Source organism: Myxocyprinus asiaticus, chromosome 5 (assembly GCF_019703515.2).
Source record: "Myxocyprinus asiaticus isolate MX2 ecotype Aquarium Trade chromosome 5, UBuf_Myxa_2, whole genome shotgun sequence".
Classification (NCBI taxonomy): Eukaryota; Metazoa; Chordata; class Actinopteri; order Cypriniformes; family Catostomidae; genus Myxocyprinus; species Myxocyprinus asiaticus.
This window is the reverse complement of record NC_059348.1, coordinates 43,797,665-43,809,119: the sequence shown is the minus strand read 5'-3', so window position 1 is coordinate 43,809,119 and position 11,455 is coordinate 43,797,665. Positions and strand designations below refer to the sequence as shown.

Genomic DNA, 11,455 nt, shown 5'->3' with positions numbered 1-11,455 from the left:
AGCAAAGAGGCACTGAGTTAGGTAGGCCTTAAAATACATCCACAGATACACCTCCAATTCAATACATCTCTTATAAGAAGCTAATTAGCCAATTGTCTAAAGGCTTGACACCATTTTCTGGAATTTTCCAAGCTGCCTAAAGGCACAGTTAACTTGATGCATGTAAACTTCTGACCCACTGGAATTGTGTTAGTCAATTAAAAGTGAAACAATCTGTCTGGAAAAATTACTTGTGTCATGCACAAAGTAGATGTCCTAAACGACTTGCCAAAGCTATAGTATGCTAATATTAAAGCTGTGGAGTGGTTAAAAACTTAGTTTTAATGACTTCAACCTAAGTGTATGTAAACTTCTGACTTCAACTGAATCTGTCCATATAATATGTTGACGTTAGTGTTTTGAATGTTTCTCAAAAAAAATTAAAAAAAGAATCTGTTCACTCTGTCGTGAAATAAAAATAAAGATTTTGTGTTTTAGTCCTGACCTTGGGATTAATGTTACCTCAACGATCAGTTAATCTTCAATCTTGAAGTCCACTCTGAGCAAAAATAAGAGAGATTCATTTACCTTTAAGTTTGACTGCTGCACAAATTAAAACCAGTTGCTGCGGAAGCCGCCTCAAAAAAAAAGTTAACAATCTTTGAACGATTCATAACAGATAGTTGTGGCAAACCAGTACTTTCATCAGTATTGTCACCATGCAGTGCGAAACCCCCTGGCAAACCTTACCGACATTCAGGATGTCTTAACAGTTCATTGGATCCTGATTTGACCTTGTTTGTGTCACCCTATGTTATAGATGTTAAAGATAAATTGTGTAATTTATACTGTTTATATACTTTTGCCCATCCCAGTTTAATGTGATGAGACTACTGTGAATGTCACAAAAAAATAAAATTAAAAAAATTTTATTAACATTGATTACTGATTGACTATAAAAAGTTTTTGAGGCATCAATATATTAACATAAGCCAACATTAAAATTAGAAGCCTAATTTGTGTGCTTTCCCATTTACAGACAGTTGGCCTTCCGTTTAATGTATTCTGGTGTAATAGCTTTGGGAGACCCTCAAGGGGGTGATATATTTCCTTAATACTAAATTATCGTCACCTCTGGCACCCCTAAATTTGTGCAGCTGATGTTTCACATAGTGTTAAGTTGTGGATAATATTACGCAATAGGGGATAAGTAAATTGGGGAGTTCTGGGGAAAGGGTAAAGGAGGCAAAGTTTGGAGTCATTTTGGATTGATGGAGGTGGCCAATATCCCATATGAACAGATATCATGGCGAATGGCAGGTATGTGCATCAAAAGGCAATAAACAGGTATAAACTACAATTGCAGAAGCTTTGAACCCTAGGAAAAAAATTATCAATTGATTCGGCACAGGCCAAGAAGCAAACAAATTGTGTAGCTAAATTTATAGTCTGCGATATGCAGATGCTTAAAGTGGTGGAGAGTCCCTTTTTCCCAAACATGTAAGAGGAAATTTAACTGGAGGCTACCACTCACACTTTACTAACGTTGCTTTAAGAAATACAATATGCATCAAGAAAGAAAGACTATTATGCAACGAGTAGCCCTAATTTTCTGATTATCGATGTGTGAAAAAGGCATAGATTCTAAGCCTAGCAGAGACAATTAAAAGTAATTCATTTGTAGGTTAATTTCCCCAAAATGTGTAAACAGGTAGAGAATCGTAATCACATCGAATCGTTACACCCCTAGTAAACACTGTTTTCTGTGGCACCCTGTTTGTTTGAGCATCCTGATTAGCTCAACACATTTACTCAACTAATGACATGAGTTTCTGGTGAGACTATCCTTTTTATGACCAAAGGAAAAAGTGTTCGGGAAACCAGACTGAAAACTGTTTGGAATGGACCACCAGCTCACTACTTACTGAATACTTCACAGTTTAGACCTTACTCACAGTAGTGCCATCTTTGAATAAAAATGAGGATGTGAGGGATACACATACTGTCTCTTCAATGGCATCCACTGTATCCTGTCACATCTAATTTTCTACAACTCGTGTTGTCTGGAGTGTTCTGTCTACTGAAATTTATTGGAAAGATGTTTTTTTAATGTTTCATCAGTGGAATGATCCAAAAAACACTTTAAACAACTGCACAACCCATTGAAGAGACTGTATGTCTATCCCTCACAGCCTTGCTTTTATTCCCAGAAAAAAATCATAGATGGTGCTGCTGTGAATAAGGTCTATATTCTGTCTGTACTACCTACTACTTTTTAGGAAAAGTATGTGAAACAGAATGCAATATTTGCAACAATAAATGTTTCAAATTGTAGTATGCTACATTGTTGTCACATGATCTCAGTACATTGTATGTTTCATTCAGAGATGCTATTCCAGGAATTGCCTTCATTTATGCAATTCCATTTGGTGCCTCTAGCAATACAGAAATTACACACTTTACATTAACCACATGTCAACTAACCTGTGTTTCCCTACAAGAAAACTTTAACACATAGCATCAGCTGTGCGTTGATTCTACTATGACAGTGGGGAAATGTGCGTAAGTGAAATAGTTATGCATGGTGGAGCCCACCTTGTGATACAGGAGTTGTAACTGCATAACAGAACCAGAGGGCAAGACTCACTTTACCATTCATCTCAGTGAAGCAACACAGCAACAAATGATCAGCCACAACGCGGCATTTCCATAGCTTCATAATGCAGTGGTTCCCCAGGCGCAATGATCGTGATATCAAATGACAGGCTTTCTGGAGGCCGCCGCTGCCTCTCAGTTGTAAATAAAAATATGTTAATTTGGCTTGCAGTATTTAAGCAAGCGAGTTGCAAACATCATTTGTTTGAGCTAATTTGTACAAGATCAGGCCGTTCTTGGAAGAGAAATATAAACTGGGGAATTACTGATGTTAGTGAATTCGCTTAGGAATGTACACATAGTACTTTGACAGATTATTAAAGCTTTGGATTAAATTGTTCTCAAGAAAGTTTTTTTGATTGAGTTTCACTGAGTTTACTTGGGTTTGCATTCATCTGCCATTGTGTTTGAAGTGGAAGAGGCAAATATTATTAAGGCAACATGCAGTAGCATTTAAGTATGAATAAACTGTTTGTGTAATTCTACTATTAGCATTTATACATTTTAATAATACAATTAATTAATTTTTTGTAATTTCAAGTAAATTTGTATGTAGACCATGCAATCCACACAAACTACAACAAAATATAGCAGATAATATTTTTTTGCTAATGTGGTACATTCTATTATTTTATAAGATACACTTTTATGAGGCAAAACACATTTATAACATAATTTATTACTACATTTCTCAATGCACAACTTCACACAGCTCTCAATACTGCCCACTAGCTGTGGAGGAGGAATCCAGCAGGACTAGCTCAAGCCTAAAGTTTTCTGTGTTGGTTTTATGTTTCACTGTTTTCCTCAAGAAGGGAAAAGGGAACTCTGATTCTGCACTATATATATATATATATATATATATATATATAAAAGATGATTTTTAACTTATCAAAGTAAAAACATGTATGGAAAAAATTCATTGTTTTGCTATTTATGTATTTTTTTTTTTTTTTTTTTTTTTTACTTAATGGGAAAACTAGCATCTGGTAAAAAAAAAAAAAAAAAAGAAAAAAAAAAGATTGTTTTTTTTTTTTTTTTTACTAGAAAACAAAATTTTACCTGTACTAGAAAAAGGATATTAAAGGAATATTGCAGGCTCAATACAAGTTAAGATCAATTAACAGTATTTGTGGCATAATGTTGATTATCACAAAAAATAATTTAGGCTTGTCCCTCCTTTTCTTAAAAAAAAAAAAATTAAATAAATAAATAAAATGAGGTTACAGTGAGGCACTTACAATGGAAGTGAATGTGGTCAATTTTTGAAGGGTTTAAAAGCAGAAATATGAAGCTTATAATTTTTAATAATTTTATAAAAGCACAAATTAATTCTTCTGTTAAAACTCATGTATTATTTGAGCTCTAAAGTTGTTCAAATTGTTGTTTAAATTTAGGGTTTTATGGTTTGTTGACATTACATTGTCATGGCAGCGAAGTTATAAAATTAGCTACACAGAAAAGGTTAGTAAGTGATTTTATCACACTAAAATCAAATTTACACGCATATTGTTTATGTCTTATGGCTATACCTTTGAAACAGTGAGTATTTTAATGTTAATAATTGGCCCCATTCACTTCCATTGTAAGTGCCTCATTGCAGATTTATTTATTTTTTTAAAGAAAAGGAGGGATGAGTCAAAACAAATTTTTGTGGTAATCAATATTATGCCACAAATTATGTCGATTGAGCTTAACTTGCACTGAACCCGGAATATTCCTTTAAGAAGCTAAACACAGAAAAAATAAAAACAGAAAACAATGCATTGTTATGTAGATGTTTTCACATTAAATTTGACATCATGAAACTAAATGTAGAGAGGAGCTTAGTTTAGAAAAATATATTTTGAAACTGTACTGTGACATTTCAATCGAAACTGAGGGCGTTCGCTAGAACCTTAATATTTATAGCTGTATAATTTAATTTGACATCATGTAACTACATGTGTAGTGGAGCTTAGTTTAGAAGAAAGAAAAAAAATGTCTTGAAACCAGTGGTGTAGTAGTGTCTGAAGAGGTGGGTATACTATGAATTTATGAAGGACCCCCCCAAACAAACAAACAAAACAAAACCATTTTTTAAAATAAAATAAAACAGGCACCTGGTCTCTAAAACTAATATATATCATAAAAAAAAAAAAAGAATATTGGCTGTTATAATTATAGTCCCACATGAACATGAAAATGTATATCAGGGTAATTTTCTTGTTGGCATGGTGTACAGTACACTCAGGGGCGTAGATTCCAGGGGGCGAGGTAACCTAATCTAATAACCATGGTATGGTAACTTTATGTTAAATATGTACTTAAATTAATAGGTGTCATTACTTTTCCTTTCATTAAGCTACTATGAAAATTGTTAATACTTTATAATTACTCTAATTAATAAACTAATACATACATAATATGCAATAAACTATTACGCATTGTATAGCTAATAGGAGTGTAAAATATTTCTTATATTATGTCATACATATTTCAAAATCACACAGAGGGGTAACCACTAGCATGTAAGCAACAGCAAGAGAGGAGCAGGCTATTTTACTTATATGAAGTTTTTCGCACCTGCATTCCAATCTACATATTAATGTAATCCTTCCTCATGATCACGCAGCGTGTGCAAGCCATTCGCACATCACAAGCCGATCAGCTATTTAACTCTTTTCGGTGAATTGCACCTGCAAAATCCTAAAACTTTATTTCCAGGTTTAATTTATATTTTGAAAAGACTTCGATTTTTTTAACCCCATGATTTGGGTTTATGTTTTCTCTTTTAATCGTTTAATGTAATTTTGAGTGTGACCATGGTTTAAGCAGAGTGTACCTGTATGCGAAATCTCAAGAATTAATAATGGTGTTACCCTTATTACATGACGTGTTGTTCTGAAAGCAAAAAGAAGCAAATGAAATATGGAATGTAGGCTGTCATCCGCACAACCTGACCGAAGCAAAGTGGGCACGTTTACTCGCGTGATTAACTGAAAGTGAAGTGCTGCCAATGATGCGCGAATTGCTTGCGCGCTGCACGAATCTGTTGGGTATACTGCAGTCTCCTCACATTTTTACTTTTTGTTTAGCCTCCCATTCAGCTCATGAAAACACGCTCATGAGGAAGGATAACATCATGATATAGATTGGAATGCAGGTGCGGAATTTATATAAATAAAAGAGTCTACTCCTCTCTCACCATGTCAGTGATTACCCCTCCAAGTGCCAATGCTGGCACGCCTGCCATAGGTTGCTGACCCCTGCCATATAGCCTTCATAAGAATTATGGTTATTTGTTTTATTTGTGTACTATAGTGTGCTTTTCTGTGTATAGTGAAATTGTTTTCCTACTTAGAAATATAAATTTTAATGATCTGAAATCACGAGAAAAAGGCACCACCAACAGCAGTACAAGGAATCTTTTTTTTTTTTTTTTTTTTTTTTTTACATTTTATATAATTAAGGGACACATAGTTGTCTAGCATCTGTGAAGAGCATCAAAAACTAGCACTTGTGCAAAAACATGCAGAATTTTCACAACATTTGATTGCATGTATATATTTACTTTTAGCAGGGAAATACATTTACAGTGCAAATTATGGTTACTCCAGGGATGCTTGTGCTTCAGCATTAGAGGCTGGAAATGTCCCGCCCATTACTGAAACGGAAAATATGATTGGTTAGCAAATATCTAATCGTGATATACATCATTTTTTTATTTATTTATTTTATATATATATATATATATATATATATATATATATATATATATATATATATATATATATACATACATACATACACATACAGGTATATCTTGAAACGTATTGTGACATTTCAATAGAAACCGCGGGCGTTGACTAGAACCTTAATATTTAACTCATTTTTGGTTTTGAGCGAGTCTGGAGCGCGCGTGTATTGGGAAAGTGGGTGTCGCTTTGCACGCGGGTGGAAGAGCTTCACATCGATGTGTCGAGGACTTTAAACACACTGTAGCCTGCACACACACACTGTGTCATACAGTGGTGGAAGAAGGGAGATCGTGCTCTACTGGATCTTACCCTGCAACATCCCTGATACAATGTGTCCGATCATTTACTTTCTGCCATAATGTGTTTGATTATTCACTTCTCGCGCGCGCTGCTCTGATCGCGGTGTGTTTACATGGAGACTGCGTATCGGTACCTTCAAAACCAGTCAACCGGGAAATGGTAACACATGAACCTCCTCACTGGAAGGAACATGGTTGAGAGGAGCAGCAAATTTCTGTTCATCGTGGTCGGCTCGGTTCTGTTCATGCTGATTTTGTATCAGTACGTGGCTCCGGGGATGATGAACTTCGGCTCTCCGCACGGGTACATGCTGGAAGACGATGCGGATCTCTTCCCGACTCCTGATCCACATTACGTGAAGAAATACTATTTCCCCATCCGAAATCTGGAGCGGACGGTGGATTTTGAAATCAAAGGGGATGATGTGATCGTGTTCCTCCACATCCAGAAGACCGGCGGCACCACGTTCGGCAGGCATCTGGTCCAGAATGTGAGGCTGGAAGTGCCGTGCGATTGCAGACCGGGACAGAAGAAGTGTACCTGTTACCGACCCAATAGGAAAGAGACCTGGCTCTTCTCGCGGTTCTCCACCGGTTGGAGTTGTGGCTTACACGCGGACTGGACCGAACTGACCAACTGCGTACCGGGGGTTTTGAACAAAAAGGAGAACAGAATGAAAAACCAAAGGTGATGCTTGTTTTTTTTTATTATAACTGGATGGCTCTTTAACAACATAGACAGCTGTCTACCTAGACAGCATTTTTGGGCATCGTTTGCTCGTTCAGGATTTTTGGGCACCATAGTGCAGCCTACCCACAAACGCTGTCTAGATAGGAACCTTAATAGGTTTTGATAACCAGCCCGTGTGTATTAGAACTCAGTTCTTCAATTTTAGTGAGTTACAATCATCTGCAGTATGTTCATGCTTTATACACAATTATAAAGTAGAATTGTCATTTACAAACCGGCATATTCCATCTATAGTAATGTTAGTTTCGTTGCATTTCTATGTTTTTATTTTTTTATTTTTATGAAACCATACGACAACCTTACAGAAATTTATCATGGCAACCACCAAAGTACCATAGTAATTTACTATCTAAAAGCATAGTATACTATATATATATATACTATAGATAAAAAAAAATATTACTGTTATCACTGTGAAGTCATAATTCTTTAAAATTGGATCTTCAAACAATGTAAGAAAATTTACATTTGTGAGTTCTCTCAACAATTGTCTTAATTGTCTTCAGTAACATTGCTTTGTTTAGTCAATTTGTTTGTTCACTAAATGGAAACATTCTTGTTGAGTGAACTACTAATTTCTTGTTCAGCCTACTATCAATTCTCAATATGAGAACTTTCATTTCGTCACCTTTTGAGTCTTATGTATGGTTTTTAAATTACTTTTACATGAAGTTAACTGCATTCTTTGCCTCTAAGAAAGGTATGTTTTGCATTTCAAGACAGTATGTACAATTGTTTGACATAGACTCATAATAAAGCTGACAATTAAAAAACTAATTAAGTTAAAAGATGAGCTCTTAACATCACCACACGACAATTAACAAACAGTGGCGACAAAAAACAACAACAACAATAGCAGCATAAATAAAGTCAACAAACAGCAAAACATAAGCCTATGACACTAACCGCATTTTCTTCATGTTGCAACGCATGCTTCAGGAAACTCGCAAATCAGCAACATTGTTCAGTATGAAATTGTTCATTCAGACAACTCTGTTAGGCTTGTTGGGACAATATTTGGGGGAATATTGTTGGTCTACCATGTGTTTTTATGTAGATACAAAGTAATTACCATTTTGTAGTATCTGTGACTCAAAAAACACCATAAGCTGTATAAAATGTAATATATATATATATATTTTTTTTAAATGGCAATTTTGGTTGAAACTATGGTTCCTATGATACATTTTTGGAGAAGCTCTTATGGTGTCTATTCTTTGTATTATCACAGGTGGGAAACAGTTGAAAAGACTTCGCTACACGTTTCCTTTTAGATTACTCCATATGTGTGTGTTTTCTTTCCAATGCTGCTGGTGGAAAATTACTGCGTTTTAAAACTGGTACTTGTAAACATTGGAGTAAGTTCTGCCAGGATAGTGTTTATGGAATATATTCCATATATCCCTGTACACTCTATAGCAAGACTCTGTGTAAGGAATAGCCAGCTATTGGTAGACAGTGCCATTTTGTTGCATGTTTGATATGAACTGTCTAAATGAGTTAACTATCTTTCCCCACTTACACATGATGGGCTCATAAAATTGTTGAATCTGATTCAGTCAGATAAAAAGGCACTGGAGCTGTTTGCAAAGCATAGTAAGTGTACTGTTGGAATAATGAAAAACCATTGCATAGCCCTGCACATAGACTATGTTTTAGTTTTAATAGGATTTTCTGGATTAAATTATCTAAGCCCGGCAAAGTCAAATACATCAGATCAGATTTACCAAATAATCACCAGCCCAACTCCTTTTCCTAAAAAACACATTCTACATCCATCATACCCTCGAATAAAAAAAAAAAAAAAAAAAAAAAAAAAAATGACATCACTGGTTTGGATATCCCGATATCACAGAGATGTCATTACTCATGTTGCTTTTGGCAACCTTAGGAATGCAATGCTGATATGGATGCACATTCCTCTCTTTGATTAATCTCTCCTGTGATCAAGGCAGACAGACCACACCAGTGTTATTCTTCTCTAATTCATCACACATGTGTACATGGGCACATTGTGAATTTTACACAGGTCACCAGTGAGAGGAGTTTGATCATTTCTCGTTTTTTTGAAATCTGCATTATTCTGATAATTAGATGACAAATAATGTGCGTAGATAATTTTAATTTGACACGGTGCTTTGTTGCGTAGGTCTAAGCACTCTTTTTACATTAGTCTCATTGTAGGATGAATTGAAGGATAGTAACCTTGCTCATCATCATTTCTCAAAACCTTAAAACTAAATTATAAGGGTAACTTAAAGACATTGCATTAGGCATTGATTTTGAGCACTCGAAAACATTAAAAGTCTACTTATTGGGGGCCTGGGTAGCTTAGTGGTAAAAGACGCTGGCTACCACCCCTGGAGTTCGCTAGCTCACTAGTTCAAATCCCAGGGCATGCTGAGTGACTCCAGCCAGGTCTCCTAAGCAACCAAATTGGCCCAGTTGCTAGGGAGGGTAGAGTCACATGGGTTAAACTCCTCGTGGTCGCTATAATGTGGTTTGTTCTCGGTGGGGCGCGTGGTGAGTTGAGCGTGGTTGCTGCAGTGGATGGCGTGATGTCTCCGTGGCAATGCGCTCAACAAGCCACGTGATAAGATGCGCAGGTTGACGGTCTCAGACACGGAGGCAACTGGGATTCATCCTCCGCCACCCAGACTGAGGTGAATCACTACGTGACCACAAGGACTTAAAAGCACATTGGGAATTGGGCATTCCAAAATGCCCCCCCCCCCATAAGTAACTTTGTTTGATGCATAACAAAATATGCTTTTTGATGCATATTTTGAAATGGTATTTAAAGGGATAGTTCACCCAAAAATGGAAATTGTTATATTGCAGAGGCTGATAAATCAGCCAATATTCTGACTTTTTTAATTATCGGCATCAGCCAAAACATTTTCCCGTTTGGCCGATTTGTTTCTTGAAAATCACCTGCTTGCATGTGAAGTGACCAGTCATGGTTCATTTTGTTGTTACATGCCATCATGTTACTACAATAATAGACCGGGTTTGCAACGCAGTCTCATTTATACGGTCTGTATTACAGACGCGTTTGAGCTCATAATGTTAAAGTGCTCGCCTGTATCATTCTCCCTCTCTCTACTCAGCAGTTCCCTGTAACTTTTAACTGTCTTGTCTAATGATAAAAAGGCAAATATCAATAAAACTAATATTATATACCATCTGCAAATATGTGCATATCTCATTTAAATAGATATAATAAACAAACCTCACAAAACTTATGCAGATCCAGCATCCTGTGGAGCGCTCATATATCTTCCTCTGAAGCATGTATTCTAACAGTCTCTCCTGAGCAGTTCACTGTAAATTTTAACTTACTTCTCTAATGATAAAAGGCAAATATCAATAAAACTTCTATTAAATGCTGTTTGCAAATATGCACGTATCTTGTTTAAACAGATGTAATTCATGAACCTCACGAAAATTCTTCCCGTTGAGCGCTCATCTAATAGCTTCCTCTGAAGCGCATATTCTATCAGCCAGAATGAAAACTTCAGAATCAGGATCAAAAGTTCCTCTGATTCACAAATCATGATGGTCAGTCCATGACAATCCAAGCAGGCATTCAAGTAGATCTCATTCCATAGAAGTGTGAGCACCCCTGCTGTAAATGATGGGGGTGGAGGATTTTCTTTGACCACCATACGTAACATTATATAACTACCATATGACAAAAACCTCCATATGACAAAAGCCTCCTTCCCTACCCAGTGCAGTTTACATTTCTGTCCCATAGAATCGAGTTGATTGCAGAGCTGTACTATTGGCAGGGCCGTTTCTAAGCATATTGGAGGCCACCCACAATAATATTATTTACAACTTGGACATTGTGGAGTCCAGCTATACGATTACACAAACACCTGTTTTCCCTATTCTCCAATATCCCTTAATATAAATACTAAAACTAAAATAAAAACTAAATATACTGAAAAACTAAACTTTTCAACAAATTACTAATGAACAAAACTAAAACTAAACTAAAACTAACAAAAAACTAACAAGTAAAA

At 35.9% G+C, this 11,455-nt stretch overlaps 1 protein-coding gene across 1 annotated transcript in view; it reads left to right on the top strand.

The window, feature by feature from the left end:
- Positions 1-6,559: 6,559 nt before the first annotated feature.
- Positions 6,560-11,455, top strand: part of LOC127440510 (heparan-sulfate 6-O-sulfotransferase 1-A) — a 255,869-nt gene continuing 250,973 nt past the window's right edge. Inside the window, exon 1 of the mRNA XM_051697135.1 lies at positions 6,560-7,361. Within this exon, the coding sequence (XP_051553095.1) occupies positions 6,841-7,361 (521 nt within the window). The 5' untranslated portion in view covers positions 6,560-6,840. The remainder of the gene's footprint in view (positions 7,362-11,455) is intronic.